Source organism: Melozone crissalis, unplaced genomic scaffold (genome assembly GCF_028551555.1).
Source record: "Melozone crissalis strain CALT ecotype California unplaced genomic scaffold, PUWL_Pcris_2 ptg000032l_1, whole genome shotgun sequence".
Taxonomy (NCBI): Eukaryota; Metazoa; Chordata; class Aves; order Passeriformes; family Passerellidae; genus Melozone; species Melozone crissalis.
This window is the reverse complement of record NW_026535810.1, coordinates 2489433-2515018: the sequence shown is the minus strand read 5'-3', so window position 1 is coordinate 2515018 and position 25586 is coordinate 2489433. Positions and strand designations below refer to the sequence as shown.

At 43.9% G+C, this 25586-nt stretch overlaps 2 protein-coding genes across 2 annotated transcripts; one reads left to right on the top strand and one right to left on the bottom strand.

Moving 5' to 3' along the window:
* Window positions 1-4812: 4812 nt before the first annotated feature.
* On the top strand, window positions 4813-11753 carry LOC128940031 (acrosin-like). Its single transcript, XM_054281356.1, has 7 exons — window positions 4813-4886; window positions 5638-5847; window positions 6927-7192; window positions 9038-9183; window positions 10089-10282; window positions 10384-10579; window positions 11679-11753. Exons 1-7 carry the CDS (start codon window positions 4816-4818, stop codon window positions 11751-11753), a joined length of 1158 nt encoding a protein of 385 aa, XP_054137331.1. The 5' UTR covers window positions 4813-4815.
* A 789-nt stretch (window positions 11754-12542) lies between these two features.
* LOC128940011 (G protein-activated inward rectifier potassium channel 1-like) lies at window positions 12543-24528 on the bottom strand. The gene is made up of 3 exons (XM_054281332.1): window positions 23629-24528; window positions 16158-16374; window positions 12543-14603 (listed from the first exon to the last, which is right to left on the bottom strand). The coding sequence occupies exons 1-3, from the start codon at window positions 24277-24279 to the stop codon at window positions 14032-14034; spliced, it is 1440 nt and encodes a 479-aa protein (XP_054137307.1). The 5' UTR covers window positions 24280-24528; the 3' UTR covers window positions 12543-14031.
* Window positions 24529-25586: the final 1058 nt, after the last annotated feature.

The following is a 25586-nucleotide window of genomic DNA, read 5'->3' as shown; positions in this document are numbered from 1 at the left end:
GAGTTTCAGTGGTGCCTGTACCAGCTGCTGAACTGCAGGCTCACACCTTTGGGATCAGTGACAGAACCCCAGCCCACAGGAGGTTCAGAGGTTCCTCTGGAGTGCTCCAGTGCATGTTCCCTTCTCTGGCTTTCCCTCCTCCTCTGCAGGAGTGCCCAGATTTCAGCCACTAATTTAATTTAACTACTGCCTTTACTGCTCTCCTTTTTCTGTCTCACTCCCTCCTGCACCAGCCAGGGTGGGCTTTGTGCCCCTCAGACTATAATCACCCCCTACTTACCCATCCTAGGCTAAAGAGAATCAGCAAATAAGATCTCTAGCCTGGCCTGTATCTGGGCAGCCACAAGGTATAAACCAGCCTAGACTTTTATCCCATATCTCCTTCCTCTGTGCTCTATCTTGTCACACACATCTTTTTATGAAAATCCTTTCTTTAGTATTTTTTCTCCTGAGAAGCTGAGAGGCCTCAAGAACAAAATGTAAACAATGGTTATCTGCTGCTGTGGGATGCAACAGGTGCATCTGTGATTGGTTTCATAGAGTTGTTTGTAATTAATGGCCTATCAAAGTGAGCTGGCTCAGACAGAGAGTCTGAGGCAGCTGCCTTTGTTATCATTCTTGCCTTTCTATTCTATTCTTAGCCAGCCTTCTGAGAACCTTTTCTTCTATTCTTTTAGTATAGTTTTAATGTAATATGCATCTTAAAATAATAAATCAGCCTTCTGAAATATGGAGTCAAATCTACATCTCTTCCCTCATCCTAAGACCCCTGTGAATGCTGTCACACTATGTCAAGAGTCAAATCATAATTACCTTAGAGAGGATGAAAGTTGAGGAGGACAGTAAGCAATAAATTTGTTTAATAGGCAGGCACATGAGTAGTAGAGGAAGAAGCTGAGTTATCCTGCAGGCCAGCTCTTTCATTAGCCTGCCCTCAGGACACCCAGCATTGGGCAGGTGAGGTCACAATCACTGCACAGGTGCCACATCTCTGCCCCTCTGTGACACAGGGATGTGTCCCCTTGAGGCCACATGGGCACAGGTGTGACGGTGTTCACAGGGGTCTTATGTTGAAGGAAGAGACGGAGTTCTGACTCCATGCTTCAGAAGGCTGATTTATTATTTTATTATATATATTACATTAAACTATACTAAAAGAATAGAAGAAAACGTTCTCCTCAGAAGGCTGGCTAAGAATAGAATAGAAAAGAATGAATAACAAAGGTTTGTGGCTGGGACAGAGAGTCTGAGCCAGCTCACTTTCATTGGCTATTAATTAGAAACAACCACATGAAACCACAGATGCACCTGTTGCATTCCACAGCAGCAGATAACCATTGTTTGCATTTTGTTCCTGAGGCTTCTCAGCTTCTCGGGAGGAAAAACCCTAAGGAAAGGATTTTTCATAAAAATGTGTCTGTGACGCACAGGAACCCACCTGGCTCCTCTCATGGTGGAAGTCACTGGGATTCTCCCTGAGCTGCTGATGAAGAGGGGTTCATTGGAAAGAGCTGCTAGTCCTTCCCCAAACCACAGAGATGAACGAGCACAGGTCTGCCAGAGCTGTCACAATCCTGGTCACAGCTCTGCCTGGCACACAGGTCACTGAGGATTTCTGTTCCACTGGCAAAGCACCCAAGGCCCTCACAAGGTCATTTCCAGTTGTGGTAAACAGATATGATTCATGGTGACAGAATTAATAACAGTAATCAATATGGATGCAGTAATTAATATTTGGAAATAATAAAACAGTGAAAAGGTGTCATGCCAAGAAAGAAAGGGAGAGGAGGGGTTCCACCCCCCCATTTCCTGCAGATGTTCAAGGGCAGGAAAAACAAGAGATAACAGTTACTAAAAACTAACAGAAAGAAGGGAAAATCTGGTTGGATCCCAGGAAAATGCCAGCTATGAGAGATTTATTGCTTTGATGCTTAAATGCAGTAATATGTTAGTTTTGGCTTACATTATACTAGCTTGGTGCACATGTGTAACCCGAGGGTGAATTAAAGGACATCGAGGAAGAGGAGAGGCCTTCATCGAAAATGAACCCCCAAATTATCCCTTATTTTTAATCAAATTATATTGTCAATGTATATTTTCTAAACTATTCAATTAAAACTGCTGCTACCTCTAATATTGTTTGGTTTTTTTATGATGGGATAATTGGGCAAACCTAACGCAGTGAATTTTATCTGCCCTCAATGTACCCCCAGGCTGACCTGGACCATCAAAGGGACCCAGCACAGCCTGAGCTGAGTGAACTCTTTACAGCTTCACATTGACTCCTTCCTCCAGGCTTGGTCAGGCTGGGTTTGATCAGACACAGCTTTAGCCAGATTCCCACTCAGGACAGCTGGAGGCAGGTTTGTTCCTGCTCCACTTGATCCATGTGGTTTTGGGCCATGCTCTGGAGTTCTGAGCAGCAGCTGGTGTTCCTCATGCTTGAAGGAGGCTGCTATTCACCCCTGATGCCTTCAAATTTAACTTTTATATTTTTCATATATTTGTAATCCTGCAATTCTTTCCTGTATAACTCTAAACTCTATATTCAACGTGAGCTGCTGCTTTCCCATTCTGGTCAGACACAACAATTCCTCTCCAAGGACACCTCACTGCCTCAGGCCCCAAAAGATATGAACAAAAGTGAGTTGGGGATAGCAAACTTGGGGTAAATGACTTCATTACCTGAAGCTGTAATTGTAAGATTAACCCCCAATATGCAAACGGCCCAAACTTATAAAAATGTAAAAATCCATGACCCGTGGTTCATTTTTAGGTGTAGCACCTGGAGGAACTTCATCTGCCCAAAATGTACCTTTATTGAAGGCCCTTCAATAAACATAACCACTTTTTATTCCACTTTTATTATTATTTTATTTTATTTATTGTGTCTGGCCTCTGTGCTTATGTAGTCCCAAAAGGCATCACCCCCACTTGAACTGGGGTTCAAGTTCTGTCACAAGGCTGTGAAAGCAAGGATGGATTTTTGGAGATCAGGGCCCACCAAACACCTTCCTGGCTGGGGAGAGTCTGAGGCACAGGCAGGAGGTGCCAGAACCACCACAAACTCCATTTATATTTGTGTTAATTTAGGAATAAGGTTTTTCTTCTCACTTCCAACTAGGCAATAATTGCACAAAATAATTTCCCTGCAAGCCCCACAGCAGCCTCAGATCAGGATCCAAGAAAAGGGAACTATTGTGGGAATATTAAAAAAGCTTCAGTGATGCATAGTTCTGTTATTGTAGTTTAGATGTCCTCTGTTCTCCCAAGTTTGTCATATCCTGCTATGCCTAAGAAAGAAGAAATGTGTGGTTCTCTCATCAATAATGGCACTTGTGACCACTGCCTGCCCCCTGCTCATAGGGGAGCATGAAAGCTTTTAATATAAAAATTTAAAACTAATTTCAATTAATTTTAATTAACTTTTAACTTTGGAAACAAAGTTTGGAAAAATTACTGAAGAAATTACTGGCACTCTAAAGAATTATTAAATTAAAACTTGATATGCCTCAATGAACAAAGTCTGAAGAGAGACAGATATATTGCTGAAATGGGACACAAGGAATGCAGAATTTTAAGGTCTCAAGGACATTTTGAAGAAATCAGAAGAAAAAGAAGTACATGATAGAAAACTCTCTATTATACTGTGATTGTTGTATCCATGTGGCCAAGGATTGGGATTGTCCCCAGAGGGTCCAGGTGATGGTCACTGTAACAAAACTCCTCCCAGCAAAGGTTAATTCTGCTCCCTCTGAGCTGGGGGAAGCTGCAGCTTCAGGGGAGGAAGATCTGTTTTGTGCACTTCATTTTGAGGCCTCATCAAAACCACTGCAGATTTAGATAAAAATCAAAGGGTAAGTGCCCAGGAAGGTGCCCTGACAGCCTTAAAAAAACCCCAGAATTTGGATCCTGATTGCTCCCTAAAAAAGGGAGAACCTGGGTGTCCCTGTGCTCCCTTTGAAGAACCTGGGTGTCCCTCTGCTCCCTTTGGGGTACTTCAGGGTCCCTCTGCTTCCTTTGAGGAACCTGGGTGTCCCTCTGCTCCTTTTGGTGAACCTGGGTGTCCCTCTGCTTCCTCAGAGGAACCTGAGTGTCCCTCTGCTCCCTGGGGTGAACCCAGATGTCCCTCTTCTCCTTTTGGTGAACCTGGGTGTCCCTCTGCTCCTTTTGGGGTACCTGGGTGTCCCGCTGCTCCTTTTTGGGTACCTGGGTGTCCCTCTGCTCCCTTTGAGGAACCTGGATGTCCCTCTCCTCCTGGGTGTCCCTCTGCTCCCTTTGAGGAACCTCGGTGTCCCTCTGCTCCTTTTTGGGTACCTGGGTGTCCCTCTGCTCCCCGGGGTGAACCTGGGTGTCCTTCTGCTCCTTTTTGGGTACCTGGGTGTCCCTCTTCTCCTTTTTGAGTACCTGGGTGTCCCTCTACTCCTTTTTGGGTACCTGGGTGTCCCCCTGCTCCTTTTTGGGTACCTGGGTGTCCCTCTGCTCCCTTTGAGGAACCTGGGTGTCCCTCTGCTCCCTTTGGGGAAGCCTTTGGAGTGACTTTCCCATTTTGCCAGATTTGTCATTTTGCAGGCACGGGACCCTTTTTTCCTTGCGTGACCTTCAAGATCCCTCCCAGCCCAAACCATCCTGTGGTTCCCTGAGGCTGTGGCCTTTCCCTGCCCTCTGAGGCCACCGTGCCCAGAACCTGGAACCACCCAGTCTGTGACATCAGCCCCAGGGCTGCAGGTGCCAGGGGCAATGCAGCTGCTGCAGGCACTTGGCTCAGAGGCTGCCCTGGAAGAGACAAGCCTTTGTTTCTTTCAGCTGGCAGTGATGAGCCTGCTGTACCTCCTCATCCTCCTGGCTGTGTACACACCTGCACATGGCACCTGGGACAACTGCAGGTATGGCCCCAGGCTCTGGGAGGGGGCTTGTCACCCATTGTCACACCCCAAACCCCATCTGGGAGGGGGCAGAAGGAGCCAGAATGGGCAGCAGAAGGTGCTGGGCAGGGCAGTAATCACAGAATTCACAGAATTAACAGAATCACTGGGTTGGAAGAGACCTTCAAGATCATTGAGTCCTTTCCCTGACACCTCAACCAAACCCTGGCACGCAGAGCCACATCCAGGCTTGTTTAAACACATCAGGGATGGTGACTCCACCACCTCCCCAGTCCCAAAATTCCCAGAATGACCAGATTGGAAAAGACCTTCAAGATCATCAAGTCCAACCCAGCCCCAACATCTTCTCCACTAAACGTTGGCACCCAGTGCCACATCCAGGCTTGTTTAAACACATCCAGGGCAGTGCCCACCTCCCTGGCAGCACATTCCAGTGCCAGTCCCTCTTTCTGTGAAGGATTTTTTCCTCATGCCCAGCCTAAATTCCTCCTGTCCTGGTGTCACTGGTGAGCACTGCAGGGGAAATGACCTTGTGGGAATGGTGTGAGCACAAAGAACAGAACAGAATGCCAGGTTGGAAGAGACCTTCAAGATCATCGAGTCCAACCCAGCCCCAACCCCTCAACTCAACCCTGGCACCCAGAGCCACATCCAGGCTTTGTTAAACACACCCAGGGACTGTGACTCCACCACCTCCCGGGGCAGAACATTCCAGAACTTGATCACTCTAATAATGACCTTGTGCTTCCAGAGGGACCTGTGGGCAGCGGCCCATGGCTGACTACGACTCCATAACTGCTGACTACAGAATCATGGCTGGCACAGGGGCCCTGCCCGGGGCCTGGCCCTGGATTGTCAGCATCCAGGACCCCAGGAAAGATGGAAGCGGCCACACGTGTGGAGGGTCCCTCATCAGCCCACAGTGGGTCCTCACAGCAGCACACTGCTTCCTCCAGGCCAGGTAAGGAGGATATATTGGAATAATTACCAATATAGCCAGACAGGACATGCCTGAGTTTGTCTGGGCCTTGGGGCCAAACCAAATAGCGGCACTGTGGTGTTTCACCCCACAGACACTTTTGGCCGGCTGAGTGTGTGGTGTTTCACCACAGAGACACTTTTGGCCGGCTGGGTGTGTGGTGTTTCACCCCACAGACGCTTTTGGCTGGCTGGGTGCTGCATCTGGGCATGTGGCGACAATTCCAGGCCTGCAGGAGCTCTGGTGGTGGTGGAATGGAGCTTCCCCCCGTAACAGGGTCTGATCCTTGGGTTTACCTCTGGCAGAGAGGATTTAAGGAAAGGAGTTGGTTCTGATGGAGGGTTTGGATCCAGAGCTTTATTCTGGCCCACAGTTCTGCTGTATCTAAAGCTTGCATCTTGCAGCTTTCCCAAAACCCTCTAATTTTGTAGATTCCCACAAAATCCTTTCTTCTATTCTTTTAGTATAGTTTTAATGTAATATATATCATAAAATAATAAATCAAGCTGTGACGGTGTTCACAGAGGTCTTAGGATGAGGGATGAGACATAGATCTGACTCCATGTCTCAGAAGGCTTGATTTATTATTTTATGATATATATTACATTAAAACTATACTAAAAAGAATAGAAGAAAAAGTTCTTATCAGAAGGCTAGCTAAGAATAGAATAGAAAAAGAAGGAATGAGTAACAAAGGCTTCTGTCTTGGACAGAGAGTCCGAGCCAGCTGACTGCGATTGGCCATTAATTAGAAACAACCACATGAGACCAATCAGGGATCCACCTGTTGCATTCCACAGCAGCAGATAACCGTTGCTTACATTCTGTTTCTGAGGCCTCTCAGCTTCTCAGAATGGAAAAATCCTAAGGAAAGGATTTTTAATGAAAAGATATCTGCGACAATCAATCCTTCTGAAACATGGAGTCAGATCTTCATCTCTTCCCTCATCCTAAGACCCCTGTGAACACGGTCACAGATGAAAAAACACAAAAGCTCAAATCCTAAGGTATCACCAGCACCCGTCTCTGCTCCCTCTCAGCCCTGTCTCTTTGCCCTGCAGGAACGTCACCAAGTGGCGCGTGCTGATCGGGGCCACCCAGCTGAGCCACCTGGGCCCCGAGGCTCAGGTGCGCCACGTCAAGAGGCTGCTGGCCCACCAGGAGTACACGGCTGACTCCCAGCAGAACGACATTGCCCTGCTGGAGCTGGACGAGCCCGTGGAGTGCAGCAACTACGTGCAGCTCGCCTGCGTGCCCAACGCCTCGCTCACCGTGTCAGAGCTGAAAACCTGCTACATTGCTGGATGGAGTTCTGCCAGTGCTAAAGGTTAGCTTCCAAAAACTCACTTATTCCACCCTGAGGATGAGCTGGGCTGTCTTGGTTTGAAAAGACAGGTGTCTGCTAAGGAAGGCAGGAGCCTCCCCTGAAATGAAGAATGTAAACCCTCTCCACCCCTCTCAATTGCTTAATTTTAAATTAAGGGGCTCTCAGGCAAAAAAATATGGGAGCAGGAAATAACAGTTCTTTAATAGGGAAGGGAAAAAAATAAAAGGATGAAATAAACAATGCAGTACACATGAACAACACTGACACAGTCAGAACACAGCCTGACACCCTGTGGGTCAGGGTGTTGGTAGCAGTCCCATTGGAAATGTGGCTGCAGCTCTCCTGCAGTGTCAGAGGTGGTTCTGTTGGAGCAGGGGGATCTGCAGAGAAGGATGTATTCTTCCTCTGAAGATCCAGTGGCAGAAGAGACAGCTGCTGTTCCTCTGGGGAATCCAGTGCAGAAAGCCGTGCTGGTGTCTCAAACCCTCTGGATTATATCTGGGCAGCAATGCTTGGCTCCTCCCTCTGGGTGGAGCATCTCACAATGGGATGTTATAGTTCTTATCAGTCATGCAGTGACATTCAATAGCTGTTATCAGCAATGTCCCCTCCCGAGGGAGGTGGGAATATGGTCACTCAGAGAGAGAGACAAAGCAAACAAGGAGACAAAGTATAGTTTTGTCACTCCATCAACAGAGGGCACATTCCTATAGGGTACAGCCCTTCAACAGCTGCTCCAGAGGCAAAGCCAAGCCCTGGGTGTGGGAATCCACAAAATTAGAGGGTTTTGGGAAAGCTGCAAAAGGCAGGCCCCAGAGACAGCAGAACTGTGATTAGAGCTAAGCAGCAGCCATGAGATAGGTCAGCAGAAAAGTTATTTAAACTGTAGAAAAGCAAGGACAAATAGAACAATGGTCTGTGGATTAACTCTTGGCTAGAATAACTCTCTAAGCTACAGAAAAGTTTATCTAGCAAGATATTAGGAAGTTTGAAGCTTAATATTGGAGCTCTGTGTAAAGCTTACAAGTATTGTATTTGAAATAAGCAAGCATTGTTTTAACCAAAGGTACATGTGCTTATAGTAATTGGATGGAACTACTGTCAATGTGCTTTTGCTTTGTGTGATTGGTCAAAAAACTTACAAAGTAAGTTGTAACATTAAGTTCTTAGTCTGCTGCCTGAGATGTGAACTGCTGGCATCTTCCCATTATCATAACCATGTACTGAGACTGATGCTGGAAAATAAAACAGCTCAAGGCACGTTCCACAGCAGCCCCATCCCATTCATGATTTGTACAGAGACCCTAGCCGGTGTCAAAGGGGAATGACTTCACCCCCAGTGAGGCAAAGTGGAAATTTTCCAGGGTAGAAACCCATTTTGATTTAGGTGAAATGTACATCTTTGTGTTATGTCTGTACTTTGAAACATAGCTATGTAGCCTGACTGCAAGGCCAAGGCTCAGGGATTCAGTGAAGGACAGAGATAAGGGGGGGGGGTGACAGAGGTTGCTGTGAGAGCAGGTCAACCTGACCCAGGAATTCTTTCTGAAAAAAGAACTAGCGGCAAATGTCACATGAAATTTGTAAAAATGGATATGTATGAACCTATTGTGTAATTGTAGGCATATGTACCTGAGAGGGGGATAAAAAGGGACCTGAAGTTCTCAAAGGTACACATGCCTTTTAAGGAGAGCAATCTCCACATGCGTCCTGCGCTGTAATAAATACACCAGCTTTACAACTTCCTCAAAGTTGTGGAGTTTTGGGTTATCTCCACAAAACACCAGACAGGGCAGTGGAGGTGGCAGGGAGCTGCTGGGTGCTCACTCCTTGCTGTGCTCCCAGCTCAGGGTGCCAGCGATGTCCTGCAGGAAGCCAAGGTCCGGCTCATGGATATCCGGCTGGTCAACAGCAGCCGCTGGTACGCCGGGGCCATCCACACCCACAACCTGTGTGCTGGCTACCCACGGGGTGCCATGGACACCTGCCAGGTAGGACTTCACATTTTTGATTTTGTAAAATGCCTATTTTACGATTTTTGCAAATGACCATTATATGTGTTATGTTAGAAAGTGATGCTGTGTTAATTTTCTCAAGTAGCGTGTTAAATGTAGTTTTAGGTTATGACATAATGTTAAAATAGAGGGTTATAATGTCAAAATGTTAAAATAGAAATAATGTTAAATAATAGAAACTAATAATGTTAAAATAGAAACTATGTACATGGGATATTTTTTTAAAGAAAGGAATGAGGTACTCACACCAGATAGCAGCCACAGGACACCTAAATCTTTCAGAGAAAGAGAATTTATTGCTCCATTACCAGAAGAAATGAACTTCTTCCTGCCTTGCTCAGTTGTGACAACACTGTTAGGATTAAGAGGAAGAAGCTGACACTGACCAGATAGAATCCTTTGTTTGAATTGAATTTATGCATCATGTATGAGGTGTATGAATATGTGTGAAAAATGCATATTTTATGATTTTCACAAATATGAAAATGAATATTATATGTGTCATGTTAGAAAGTGAAGCTGTGTTAATTCTCTTGAGTAGCGTGTTAAATGTAGTTTTAGGCTATAACATAATGTTATAATAGAAACCAAGTATGTGGGATATTTTTTTAAAGAACGGAATGAGGTACTCACACTGAGATGGCAGCCACAGGACACCTAAATCTTTCAAAGAAAGAGAATTTGTTGCTCCATTATCAGAAGAAATGAACTTCTTCCCACTTCACTCAGCCCTGAAAATACCATCAGGATTCCGAGGAAGAAGTTGATGATGACCAGACAGAATCCTGTGTTTGAATGGAATTTATGCATCATGTATGAGGTGTATGAATGTGCAAGAGCAGCCACCCAACAGCACCCTAATCCTCCTTCCTGTGTTGCAGGGTGACAGTGGAGGGCCTCTGGTGTGCAAAGACAACCGTGCCAGCTACTTCTGGCTGGTTGGAGTGACCAGCTGGGGGAAAGGCTGTGCCAAAGCCAAACAGCCCGGAGTCTACACCTCCACTCAGTACTTCTACAACTGGATCCTGTTCCAGATGGGCGTGTGCCCACCTGTGACAGCCACTTCAGTGCCAGAGTCACCCTGCATCTCAATGCCTCTTGAGCAGCCAACACCAACACCAACACCAACACCATCAGGCTGCTCCACCTCTACTCCCACTGCATGTCCACTGACAGCTGTCACAGAGGCTCCAACACCAGCGCCAACCTTCAGCACAACCCCCTCTGTGCAGCCAACACCAACAGAGGCAGGCTGCTCTACTACAGCCAGTACTTATCAGCCAACTGCAGCAACCATGCCAGAGATACCCTGGCCCTCAAATTTCTCTGTGGAGCCAATGCCAACAGACTCTCTCTTTCCCACGCCACATCCGTACGAGATACTGCAGCACTTCCTAACTCAGGTGCACCAGATGCTGCAGAGCCTCATGGGGAACAAGACAGAAGCAGGAGGATGAAGAAGATCCAGTGCAGGCTGCAGTGGACCATGACCACTTCACACTGGGGCAGTGCCTGCTGATCCAAAGGCAGCCTCAGGGTCAAAGGTGTCCTCTCTCCTGCCCATCTTCCTCCTCTGCACGCACACAAATGCTGGAATTTAGTTGTGGAAATAAAGTTGTCTGTAGACACTGTTAGCACGTGTTTGCAGTCCAGTCTCCTGCGCAAGACAAGGACTCCCAAGCCAGGCACCAGCAAAACAGAGCTGTGATGGGAGAAGGGAACACTGGTCACAGGGGCTACAGCTCTTGAGGAGAGCAGCTGGGAACACAGATTTATGCTGCCCATCAGGGGGATCCCTGGGTGTGGGACTTGAACTGGGCTCTCTCGTGACTCAGGAGATGTGGCATTCACATTCTCTGAAAAATCCCTTCGCCCAAGATCTTTCTCCTGGGAAGCTGAGAAGCCTCAGAGAAAAGGAAAACAATCCTTATCTCATTTGCTTCTCCTGTGCTTTGCTCATGTGGAATGTGTTTGGAGATTGTTTACCCACAGGTGGTTGTTCCATTGGTTTCATGTGAATTGTTTTGACTCATTGGCCAATCAGGGCCAAGCTGTGTCAAGACTCTGGAAAGAGTCACAAGTTTTCATTATTATCTTTTTAGTATTCAGTAAGTATCCTTTCTGTATTCGTTAGTACAGTATTCTTTAATATATGATAGCATTATAAAATAATAAATTAGCCTTCTGAGAACATGGGGTCAGATTCATCATTCCTGCCTTTGTTGGGGCATTCCCTGTAAATACAATAATTGTTTATGTTAATTAGCCTATCAGGTCCAAGCTGTGTCCTGACTGTCAGGAGACGGTCATGAGTTTTCTTTAGGATTCTTTGTAGTATAGATATAGTACAGTATAATGTAATATAATAAAGTTTTAATAAAAAGAACATTCAGCATTCCAAAGCCTTGGAGTCAGATGCCAATCATTCCCAGAGTTGGGGCTGCCTGATTCATCATTCCTGCCTTCATCAGGACATTCCCAGCAAATACAACAAGGAGACACCGTTCCAGAAAGACTCAAGGCTGAAGATTGGCCAGACACATTGAGGAGGAGTTCCTCAGGCAGGAGCAAGGATTTCTGAGCAGTGGGCAGACAGAATTGCATTGTGCCACCCCCATTGTGAAACACAAACTGTCTACAGCTCCCCTGCAGACACAGCTGGCACTCAGAATGACTCCACATCTGTCAGACACACAAGGAATATTTTGGCAAGGTGCCTCATGTTCCCCTACACTGAGCATCTTTACCACTCTTTTCTCTAACCTAACCCTAATCCTTTTATTTCTTAGTGCTTTTTATCACCAGTTGCTAACAGTGGGTGTGTAGTGTCAGTGTGCCTGTGTGGTTTTCTGTTTGGTTTGGGGTTTTGTGTTTTTTTAAATATTTTGTTGCAGTACTGCTTTTGTCACTCTGTGGTAGTAGGGAGAGAGTTGTAATGAGCATTACTCTGTAAAGAGCACCTTCCTACAATGCATTAATTCAACATTTTAGGTGATGTTCATTTATTTTGTATAGATCTATGTTCACCCATTCTCCTATTGTGAAGTGCTCCAGGGTGCAATTAGTTTTTCTGTAAGTTAATTTTATGTGTCGGTGTATAGAAATGAGGAGGTTTAATTATTTTATAAGTGGCAGTATAAAAAACATTGGCCCCTAAGTTGGGTAACTCATTGATAATTAGCATTGTTGCTCATTAACAGTTAATTAATACTATGACTCTGCCCCACAGCAGAGGGGGAGTGTGCCCAAGGGTGGGGCCTCATCTCCTGGAGCTGCTCTGCTCCAACACACACATGCACATTTGAGTAAAGAACACCTGAGACCTGAAGGTGGATATAATTTTATTTTATACTAATTTTGGCAGCTCTGGAGAGTAGGCAGAGTCATCATCACTTAAGACTTCATGCTGTCATCTAAGTACTCCATACAAATACAGTTGATAAATGAAAATACAGATTTTAGCACATATATATTGTTGAAATTCATGTTGAGAACAGATAAACAACAACAAGCAGCACATCTTAACCCTGCATAAAACAGCATTTTCCAGTTTCACACTGTAGATAGATCAAAAGAAATAGAGAATTCTGCAAACCAAGCTGTTCATAGCCTGGATACATAATTTTACCATCAAGGAATGCATTAGCAAACAACATGGCCACTGCCACCCCTTTTAATTAAATCTGACTGAATTTTGTCCATGTAACAAGAGCAGAATTGATCCTTTATTGGAGAGTGGTCTGGTGATGAACACTGGATGCTGAGCCACTGAACACTGTTTACAAACAGCAGGGTATGTTTATAATTACTACCAACCAGGAAAGAAAAAGCCTCTCTCACAGACAGAGGTGGATTGAGCTGAATAGCAATAAATATCAAATCTACAAAATTACTGAGAATCATATATAAATGGAGAAGGCAAATGTAACAAAATGAAAATCAGCAACATCAAACACTACCATTCATTAGTAAAACTCTGAGATGTGTAATGACTGAGCATTATTTAGCATTTTGCTTTTATTTCTTAACTTACAATGTCTCCAAACTGAAATGTCATTTAATTGCAGTATAAAACATGCCAAGAATCTGAGCTACTGATCTCAAGTTTCCTTCACAGTGAGTGGTGATATGGCCATTAAAATTCAGCACGTGATCCACCAAATCAAATGCTGAGGTCTAATTTTGGACAGGATAAAGATCCTCACGTTTAGGAGAGCTCATGTGGGCCAAGTGACCCAAATGGTTATTGCACACTGCTTCCTCACCTGAATGACCATGGATGAGACACTGGGAGCACACAGGGAGTGTGCCACAGTCACTGGGAAAGAAGGATGGAGCAGGAAAGCCTCTTTGCAAAGAGACAGCTGGACTAGGGCTGAGCAGTGCCACATATTCCTCCTGTGTTCTGCTGTTCTGCCCATCAGGAGCAGTCCAGGACCTGAGCTGCACAAAACCAGGGTCCAGCTGCTCTTACACCCTTCTTGCTCCCATCTGTGCCTGAGGATCTGATCCTTGCTTTGTGAAAAAGCATCTGCATACACGGAAGACAGGCTGGATTTGCAATGAGCATGCTGATAAGCATTATCAGGGCAAGAATCTCTTTGGCATGACAGGGTAACCTTACTGCCCCTCAAAGTCCTGCTATGCTACCTAGATTGGACCTGTACAGAACAATTATACAAAAAGGATCATTCTTCCTGAAAGCAGCAAAACCAAGTTGTGACTTTACTGTCAAACAACTCTTCCAGGGCAGCAGTCTCAAATGCAGTTTATCAGCAACTTCTGTTTCTCCAGCTCTTAAAAGAAGCAATCAGAGTTCATTTTTCAAAGTTTGGCAGGGAAATTATCTTTCCATTTCACCTCTAGGGCGCCCATACCTGGAAAATCCTTCTGTAACTCGAGCTTGCTGGTGGACTGAGTCAGAGCCTTGGCATTGATTTTTAAGCCTTTCAGCTGCATCCTGTGATCGCTGTCTTCACCATCAGACATGGGACTTATTTCTTCAATTTCCAAGAGATCTCCAGTGCTGAAATTCTTCTGTGTGTTACAGGAACTCATTCTCAGGGCTCTTGGTGGAAGGCCCTCCTTCCTCGAGCTGATCTTCTGGAGTTTAGCAGGGAGCTTGTTCTTCTCTCCTGTAACATCAGCACAGTCAAGAGGACAAACCTGTTCTCTTCTGCTTTTCTTCTCAGAAGGACTGTTCAAGAGAGATGACTGGGACAGGCTTTCTTCTTGCTCTTTGACACTGTAAGGAGGAGTGGGGACCTCAAAGGTGGCGTGGAACTGAGAATAATCCACACGGAAAAATCCATCTTCCAGAGACATGACTGGCAGGAACCTGTGACCCCACAGCACTTCATCCTCTGTGTAGGAGGTCCTGGCTTGGCACGTCATTCCTGTGCAAATGGACAAGAGCATTCCATGTGAGCAAGCAGACTGGCACATGGAACCAAAAATACATGAGGCTGACAGATAAAAATGAATTTCAGCCAGCAAGCCAGTGATTTTATAGGTTATAAAATGGGGCAGTTGCTCCTAGACAATCTTCTGACAGTCATTGACTGACTAAATTTTTATGCAGACTTGCAACCAAGCAATAGCAAAATGTAAAATAAAACAGTATTAGCTTGTATGCTGGTTTCAGCTGGGACAGAATTAATTTTCTTTACTGTTTTCTAGTGTTAGAAGCAATTAGGCCATCCCAAAGATTCTCTTTTCCAGGCTGAACAATCCCAATTGAGTCCTCAAAACAAAAGGCCACCAAATTAAGCTGTCCTCTGGACAACACCATACCCAAATTTAAAAAAGAAACAAAATTCTTCTCAAATTTGTCAATAACCACATATGCCTACTATCTCTGTGACTATCAGGTCTGTATTTGTGCTGCAAAAGTGGATTTCTTATTCCGAATTCAAGTCAGTGCAAGCTAGGCTGTCACTGTCATATTTTCTGGAAAAATCCCTTCACCAGAATTTCTTTTCCTGGGAAGCTGAGAAGCCTCAGAGAAGAATGAAAACAATAATTATCTGATTGCTTCTCCCTGTTTTGCTGCTTTGGAATGTGATCTGGAGATTGCTGATCTAACATGTGAATTTTTTGTAATTAATGACCAATCACAGCCAGCTGTGTCAGACTCAGAGGAGTCAGTCACGAGTTTCATTATCATTCTTTGCAGCCTTCTGTTTCCTTTCTCTATTGTTTAGTATAGTTTTAGTATAGTATTCTTTAAAATATAATACAATATAGTATAATACAGTATAGTATAATAAGTATAGTATAATACAGTATAGTATAATACAGTATAGTATAATATACTATAATGTAATGTAATGAATATAATATAATATAATATAATATAATATAATATAATATAATAATATATTTATAGGTTATAATATAAAATAATAATATAAAATAATTATATAAAAAATAATATAAAATAATAATATAAAAAATAAACCTATAATATAGGTTTATTTTTTATATTATTTATCTATTTTAATATTTTATATATTATATAAAATTATTATTCTTATTATATTACATTATATTAGCCTTCTAAGAACATGGAGTCAGATTCTCAATTCCTCCTTCATCCTGGGGACCTAGAAAATACCACACTAGGCTAAAAGGAATTTTGCAGCACTGACAAATTTTAAAGTTCAACTTTCTTTCAGAGTCATGATCCTTAAAACAGAAGCCTCATAAAAGCATTGAGCTGTGGCACACAGAGTGGCAGGCTGTGTCCCTTGCTGGCCACGTTGGGGATTGGCAGTGCCAAGCCCTGTGAGGAAGGGAGGTCTCTGTTCCTTGTGAGAGCCACTGCAGCTCTGCAGCATATGGCAGGAAATGCTGCAGCATGCAGCACTAACAGCTGCCTTGCTAAAAATATCAGCACTGAAAAAAACAAAGATTAAAAATCAGAGTATGCAGATTATTCCAAGCCTTACCGGTGGTCTCAACGATTCCTTCGAGGATGACAACGATTTCAAATTGCTCACTCCTCAGGGATCTTTGTGAGAGACAGAAAAAGGGGCTCTCTGAGTTGATTTCATGGCAGATGGTTAAAGGGGAAACCAAAAACAGTTGGTCAGCTCCAGTTCCAAATCCAACATCCAGCTCACACTGGTCCAGGGGCAGAAATTCCCCCTCCGGTGTCTGTCTGGACTAAAGAGAAAAAGATGATTCAGTAATCACTGTGTGAGGCAAAACATAAAATCAATGCAATAAAGTTTAAATCTGCCTCTTGCATGATATTATCAGCTGCATGTGGTAGGTCTGGGGGCTTCATAACGGAGATAAAATAATGCTAAATACTGTGAGGCTGCTAGGCAAGATCAAGGTTGACTTTTCTTATTATGGCAGTGAATGTCATCACCACCTACAAACTTTACTATACATACATACATACATATATATATAAATTTTATATATATATATATATAATGTTATATCTTATTAATATTAATATAATTATATTATTATATATTATTATATATTATTATAATTATATATAATTATATATTATAATAAATGTTATATAATTATATTATTATATACCATAATACATTAATAATATATTAATATATATTTTTATAAATTTATTTATTATATAATTTGTTACTTTATTTATATATTATATATTTTATATATCTAATATATATTTATTTTTATATTTTTAAAATATGTATTTATTTTTGACCAAAATGTCATGTACCACACACTACATGCCTTGCAATGGATGTTCAACATGAATACCCTGTGGCAAAAGTTCTTGTTAATGAGGCCAAAATCTGAAGCTGGGCACATTTTATTCTGATGTTTGAATTAATGTTCTGTTATTTTTGTATGTTACTAACTTTTGTTTGGCACTGTGATGTACTAACTCAGAGGTAAACACCACATTAATTGCACAGTGCATCTGGTAAGTAGCATTTTCACAAATCACCTGAATTTATACTGATGATGCTCTCACCCCTTGCTTGTACCACCTGCTGCATATTAACCTTAACAAAATGAACTTCTTATTAAACAAAGTGCCTCATTCTTCTTCCCATCATTCCATGGCTTCAATAAAAATACTGACACAGCAGCTTCCCTCTACCCCACAGGGTTCTCTCCAAATTTTCCTGGTATTCACAGTCTAACTAAAAATTACATCACTTGGCCAGGCAGCTCCTCATGTGATTGCTTTGAAGGTGTCTGGTGGAAACTGCCCACCAAAATGAGCAGCTTTGCACAGCTGATAAATAAATCCTATTTCAAATCTTTCCTGTTTATTTCTGACCAAAAAGCACTTAACTCTTCAAGAAGATGACTACTGATTATAAATAAATAAATATTATTATATTTCTACTACCTATATTTTTTATATATATATATATTTCTATTATCTATATATATATTTATCTATACTGTCTATATTTCTACTAATATTATTATAAGTTCTACTATCATAAATAAACAAATAAATAGTTTTAATTGTGCTGCATTTTGGAAACCTTGTGCACTGAGAGCAAGCCAAAGACAGCAGTTTTCCATAACTCAGATCTGACTAGTGTTCTTTTAAGAAAGTTTCTGTCTTTAAAGAAAATCCCCAAGCAAATAGTTGATCTTCATATTGTCTCCCCTCTTCACATGGACCTTAAAAATGCTGATTTTTTAACTGCCTGGTATTTACTGGAGATTACACGCCCAGCTAGGCAGCAGCTGGAGCACAGCTCATTATTAAATATAATCCATTATTTTATCTATGTGCTACCTGCTTGTTTTGCTGCTGAGGAAGAAATATTCTTCCTGTCTAAGACACAAAGTTCTCCCCTGCACAGGAGTGATTCAGGGGTTTCTTTGAGCCAGGTCTGATAGGCTCTTGGAGGTCTGTATCACACCTGAGATAGCTCAGCCACCCCAAATGACATAAAATCAGCAGGATGGCTTCTGTGGTAGTGTTGGAAACAGAAATATTTTCAAAACAGGCAAAAATAACAAAGCTCTTTATAGAGAAAAACCAAGCCAGGGGCAAGAGGTTCTTGCTCCTGGTAAAACACCCCACAAAAGCAATTTAGTTCCTTTGTTCTCTTCTTTTTCTAGTGAATTGCTTAGGCAGGACCTTTTAGCCTCTGTCCAATTGGCAATCCTGAAGTTTGAGGTGAAGTCCCCAGGGTCCTATGAAGTGTCTTTTTACCTCATTGAGGAGAGAAACTTCTGAGCTTTTTTCCTTTTTGAAGGAGCCAAAAGATAATTTAGTCACTCCAGGGCACATTCCTACACAGGAGGCCAAGATTCAGTTTCTCCTTTGCTGATGAAGACAGAGAAAACATCAGCTGATTGCATGTGAAAGCATTTTCACAAATCATTTATGATCTGAAAGGTAAAGAGATAAAAATCTCTTTGTGAGATTTACTGTGAGATGAAAGTGATGTTACTGTGAGATAAAAGTGATCAACACTTCCACAGCAGTCATGTCAGTCTGTTATAAGCAAAGGTGGAATCAGGCTAGTGCAAAATCATCTTTTCTCTTTTCCTGCAGAGCTAAACTGCAGACCAACACTGCTTTTGTTGCTGGCTGCTGTTCTTGCAGTGGGTGCACAAATTGATTGCCCAGGTATAATCTTTGTTCTAACCAGTATGAGCCAACATCTAAATCTCAAATTGTCCCAAATCTTCATCAAATGCATCCACCTAGACAAAAATGTGCCATTTTGCACAAACTGTTGCCTGACTTGAGAATTGTTTGATCTACACAGCATTTTTCTTTGTGGAAGAGTCTTCAATCAAACCCATTCAATAGTAAACAAACCCAGCCAGGATGATTAGAGGTAACAGATCTGGGAGAAAGCAGAAGGTTTTGTTTGAGGTGTTCAGGATCTTACATGCAGGATTGATTTATGCAGGGCATGGAGGATTTTTAAACTTGTTTGTTGAATAAAAATAGGTTAACCTGAATGAAGAGAGCTTAATAGCCCCAACAGGCTCAGCCTCCTAGCCAGTGACCTTTGTTTTATATTTACATTTACATCTACAGCTTTACTCAAAGGATCACAAAACAAGAACACAGAGGGCTATAAAATGTCAGGAATAAGTCTGGAAGGAACACTTGTGACTCTTTATTTTCACCATCTACATAACACAAAGACAAGGCAATTTTGCAGATTAATACATGTTGAACAAGGGAAGAATTAATTAGAAACGCCCTAGCTTGCAATTTAAATGTGGTCAGAGAGGGATAATCTAAAAGTCTCAAAGAATTCCTCTAAAGGTTAATTGCTTCACAGGTAAGGAAAAAAAATTAAAATTAAAAAAGACTCCTGTGTCTTTAACTTTCTGCCACTGCATCTGTGTTTCAGTTTTTGTTACAAGGCAGGCTTCTACTGCATCACCACTTAGTCCGTTTTAGTGTCTGAACAAATACATCCTGCTCTTTAAATCTTCACTCCTATTCTTTATTAATTCTCTTTGGTTTTCTAAACTCTGTTTATGCATAAACATGCATATCTCCCTGTAGAGATGATGCAGCTTTATTATTATTATTATTATTATTATTATTATTATTATTATCATTATTATTATCCCTCTGCCAGTTCACTCATTAGAGAACTCACATAATTATGTTTTGATATCCAGGTGGACTAATCAAGCACTGGAGCAGAAAAAGTGGGACTCAAAAGATGGAGTACCATCAAGCTTAATATTGTAGAGAAACACATCTAGAAAAAAATCTAGAAAAAGCTGAATTGGTACATGCTCATTGCTCCTCCCCCACACTCAGACTATCAGCTTGCAAGAAGTGTTATTATATTTTATATTACTGGAATATAAAGTCTATGGAATAACGGAATAAAATGATCTTGTTACTTGGATACCATTGCTGAAGATTTGTGTGGAGTTTATCAGTTGTGACATTACACCTGGAGCTCCACTGGAGATAATTCCTAGGATCCCTGCTGCTTTTTATTTTAGTCTGGTTGTAAATATGATCTGTGTGAGCTGGGCTTGCTCAGACCAAAGCAGAAAAGGCATGGAGGAGGATCTAACAAACACCCCAGCAGGGATGATGGAAAATGAGAGGAACATGACCAAGACAGAGCCAGGCTTTTCACAGAGGTGCCTGGCAGGAATGACAGACAACAGGTATAAACTGAAACAAGGGAAGTTTGGATTGGATTGGATTGGATTGGATTGGATTAGATTGGATTGGATTGGATTGGATGGGATTGGATTGAAGGAAAATATTTTCATCATGAGGACAGTTAAGCTGTGGAAAAGCTTGCCCAGCAAGACTGTGCAGGTTTTTTTTCTCAGAGGTTTCCAAAACTATATTGGAAAAAGCCCAGAATAACCTGGTCTGATCTCCTAGCTCACCATGCTTTCAGCAGAAGGTTGGACCACAAACTTCCTGAGGTTCCTTCCAATCTAAACAATTCTGTATTATTAAAAATAATAATTTTTTTGCACTTTCTGCCCTGCTTATCAGCTTATTGAAATCACAATATAATGGGTCTTCTTACTTATTTCCAATGCCTGTCACCTGCCATCTGCAAACTTTCTGGTACAATTTTGCTTGCTTTCAGCTAATTCAAAGCTGTTAGTAAGTACAGCCTAAAGAACAGGTGCCTGCTGGTTCTAACCCAAAGCTCACTGCCCTGTGGCTATTATATTTCACAACTGCATTTTTAAAACTATTGTTAGCACATGTTGAAACTATTCTTATTAATGGTACTAATGAAACTAATGTTAAAACTGTAGTTGAAAACAGGCTAAGATGATTTTACATTGCTCAACTTTCTGAATCAAAATTTCCTGTACTAGCTGAAACACCATAAAGACAACTTTACACACCAACACTATCACGTTTATCAATTACATATGCAGTCACATCAAGAGAATGTACAAATGTGTACTGTAACTGAGTTTTATAAAAATCAAAACTAATTGCCATACTTATGGCTGCTGCCTTAGGGACACTAGAAAGGTCCAGGAATCAAGGCAGAAAAATACAGTTCATTGTGACATTAAAAAGTCCAGGACCTGAAACTACACATTTTCAGCAGCTAGTTCCAAATAGCTTCTCTTTTCTATTTCTTGCCCCAGGATTTTGCTCTTCCCAGCTTCTGTAGCACTCTATGTAAACTAGAAAAGACTTGGATTTCTGGAAAAGTCTTTGCTGAAAAACATACAATTAATCTTGTAACTGTCTTCCAAGCTCTCCATAACTCATTTTAAATAGAGCCACAGACTTTTGCATGGCATCACTTTGCCATGCTGCTGCAGAGCCCCTGGACATGAAGAAAAGCCAGCCCAGCGTGGCAGCACCATTTTATTCCACTGAATGGACCAGGGCATCATCACACTGTCAGGAAATGCTGTTCAGACAAACTTAAGTGAGTGTACAAAGGTAAATCCTCAGAGCTCCATTGGTCTCAGCAAAACCACATTCACTGCTGAATATATCTCCTAGCTCAAGTACAAAAATGTGATGTGTTTATTCACATTTATTCACTGTGGCACCGGTACAAAAGAAAATTCTGGCTACCTGATCAGGTGCAGGAGTTGGCAGCACTGCAGGGAAGTACAGAGGGCAGAGCTCAAACCACAAAAAGGATTTGCTGAAGACAGCAAGCAAATTCTGGCACATCCACCCTAATTTACAGGACACAAAACGTTCCTTTAAAGCAGCTGATGGAAATTCAAGGGTGACCTGGAGAGCCACCAGTGGCTCCCAGAATGGTGAGTCCAGTTCAGTGACAAGGATTTACAGAAATACCACACCTTGCAATGAGGACTGAGGGGGCAGTCACTGCACACTCAATTTTAAATCTTCTGTTCATAGCTGGTTTTTGTCAAAGATCACAAAGCAGCTTGAAGACAACATGATGATCATAAAAAAAAAAAAATCAAGAATTGCTCACTGATTTATTGTCTGGCCTACAAAACAGCTGTCCTAAGACACCATGGTCATGCAGGTCCATCAAATGTCCTTCAGTTTTCTGGCCTAGCCACCAGCATTGTGTAGCAATAGAACTGTCAGCAGAAAGGACATCAGGCTGTATATCTGGGGTCTTATTTCAAAAGAAAATTAGTTGCCCTCTCTATAAAAACACAATGTGACCCCACTTTTATTCCACTTTGAGCTGCATTCCATTCTGAATGATAAAATTAAATACTTTCAAGGAGATTTCTGGAGGATAAAGCAACAAAAACCATGGTTCAGCTGGCTTTCCAATTCCTACAAAAATTGCTCCAGTGTAAATCCTGACAGCTTGTTCCCATATATATATATATAAAAATATATATATATATATAATTTCTTTTTAAACCTTAGCAGATTCTCCATTTTAAGTGGTATTATGTAGCAAAAAAAATTCACAGGTGAGGATGGCATTCAGCACAGAACAGATTTACCACTCATATTTAACACAGACTTACCATTCATATTTACCACTGCCCCAACACCTACTGCTTCATGTTTATTCATGCAGATTATTAAATAGGCCAGAGAGAATTACCAGATAGAACATTTATAACACTCAAATATGATATCCTGAAATTAATCTCATCACTGGGATCCAGCTTCTGACAGCTTAGGAGCTTCAGACAGAGCTCCTCACCAAGGATGCTCCCCTGACAAGTCATAGCTGCTGTGAGATTATACATTGCTTAGAATTTCAGTGCTTTTCTTCCATTCTGCTCCATCCCAATGTATCTTCTGGACCTTTGTGACTGCCAAACTCTTCTGGGTGTTTTTGTTTGTTTCTTTTGGGTTTCTTTTTGTTGTTGTTTTTTGTGGTTTAGTTTTGGTTTGTTTTTTATATTCCCTTTTGAATCCCAGTTTTTTTCCATTCTGAATTCTACAGGCCATTGTCAGTGATTAATAAACAGATACTGGTGACAGTCAAAGGAGCATCTATACAATCCCTCTGAAATGCTGTCAGGTCACTAGCTGGAACACAGCTGAGATAAGGGACTGCAAGTTAAAGCTCACCAAGCTCCCCCAAGAGGAAGAAGAGGTCAAGGTTGATCTTTATCCTAGTTTAATACCACCACAAATCAATTCCTTATTCCCAGCCATGATCTGCTAAGCAGCATGCCTCAGTACCCATCCTTGGAGCTGTCCTGCATCCTGACACATCCATCCGTCCATCCTGACTTTCTGCCAGCCTCACAATCCACTGGGGGCTCTCTGATGAGACAATTTTTCCCTACACTTGCTTGGCTCTTTCACGGCTCCTGCTGCGAACAGGAAAAATCTTGCACAGTCCTTCCCACCGCCCCAGCCAAGGGACAGCACGGGGCAGGGCAGAGCTGCCAGCTGGCATCACCAGCAGCGGCCACACAGGAGAAAGCCCACGCTGCTGCCCTCTGTGCCCACCTCTACCCGCGCCACCACCGCCACCCAAGTGCCACCCTGTGCCACCGCCTCACCTTGATGAGCTTGCAGCGGATCTGGGCAGACACCATGTGGCTGTTGCGGAGGTTGCCCACACGGAACATGAGGCAGAGCTTGGCATCGCGCTGCGAGATGACGGCGGCGCGGCTGAACATGAGGGTCTCGGCTCGCTTCTTGGGCTGCGACATCTTGATGAACATGCAGCCGATGAGGAACGCGTCCACCACGGAGCCCAGCAGCGACTGGAAGAGGAACAGCACGATGCCCTCGGGGCAGCGCTCCGTGATGTAGCGGTGCCCGTAGCCGATGGTGGCCTCGGTCTCCACGAAGAAGAGGAAGGCGGAGGGGAAGTTGTACACGTTGGCCACACACGGGCTGTACGAGTCACCGTGCGCCTGCTGCAGGTCCCCGCGCAGGTACGCGATGCCCCACCACATGGAGGCCATCACCAGCCAGGCCACCGTGTAGGTCAGCAGGAAGATGAGCAGGTTCCAGCGCCACTTGAGGTCCACCAGCGTGGTGAAGAAGTCGGAGAGGTAGCGGCTGCTCTCGCCGCCCAGGTTGCCGTGCTGCACGTTGCAGCGCCCGTTCTTGTCCACGAAGCGCTGCCGCTCCCTGCGGGCGCTGCAGCGGGCCAGGCCCACGGCCTGGTACTCGTCCCCAAACTTCCTGCGCACGGCTGCCATGCCCTCGGCTGCGCGGGGGCTCGGCGGGCACGCCGGGGATGCGGCGGGGCGGGAGGCTGAGCGCACCGCGCTGCCTGCGCGCTGCGGCCGCCAGCCCCCGGGGCTCGGGGAGCTCCGGGATGCCCGTGGAGCCGGAGAGGGAGCGGCGCTGCCAGCGCTGCCCGATCGCCAGCGGGGCAGGGGAAAGGCTGGAGCAGCCGCAGCCTGAGCGGGCAGACGGCGGTAGGAGCAAGCAAGCCAGAGGGGAGTGCCGGGCTGGGCTGGGGCGGGGAGACCCGCGATGGGGCGGGGAGAGAGGGGTTGGGATGGGGCGGGGAGAGCCGGGCTGGGCTAGGCTGTGGAGAGAGGGGCTGGGCCGGGAGAGAGGGGCTGGGGCTGGGGCTGGGAGAGCCGGGATGGGGAGGGGGGACTGGGCCAGGCCGGGGTGAACCGGGCTGGGCTGTGGAGACAGTGCCTGGGCCGGGGAGAGACCCCGCCCCGGGCCGGGCTGGGCTGTGGAGAGAGGGGCTGGGAGAGCCGGAGCTCGGGGCGGGTCCAGTGCTGGAGGTGTCTGGCCGAGCCCACGTACCCAAGGTAAAAACAACCAAGTTCTACACAATAAAATCACACCACCTGCCAGCTGATAGTAGACTCTGTCCCTGAACTCCTGTCAGTGCTCCTTTCAATAACTCCCACAATTTATATATAAGTGCGGTGTTCTGTGGTGTGGAACATCCTTTGGCCAGTCCATAACCTGTTCTGGCTCTTCCACTCAGCTTTTGTGTGCACCTCCTGACTGGCAGAGAATGAGACATAAAGTCCTTGGCTTAGGATAAGCACTGCTTAGCAACAACCAAAACCATCAGTGTGTTATCAACATTATTCTCATACTGGTTCCAAAACACAGCCCTCTGCCAGCTACTAAATTAACTACTGATGTCTTTACAAATAGTTTAATGGATGAAGATAAGGGTGTTAACATCTTTGAAACGGGTTTTAATGTCTCTACTGACTTTAGGCAGCAGGTTTATTACTGTCCTGGAGAGCTTGGCTCCTGAGATAGGCACGGGTCTGCACAAGGCTGAACTTTGGGGTAAAATGCCAGGTTCAAGGGGGAATATGGAGTGGCTGCACCCTCCTGGTTACCTCAGCAATAGGGAAAGGAACAGGGCATCACGCTGCCAGGAGCTGGGATAAAAGGGAAGCTGAGTCCTCTGAAACCCCGACAGAGAAAACCCCGCGGGTGCGCGCCCCAGTGAACTCTCTCCCTTTATTCGAATAAATCAAAGGACCCCTCCATCTCCTTTTGGGACATAAACTTCTGGCGT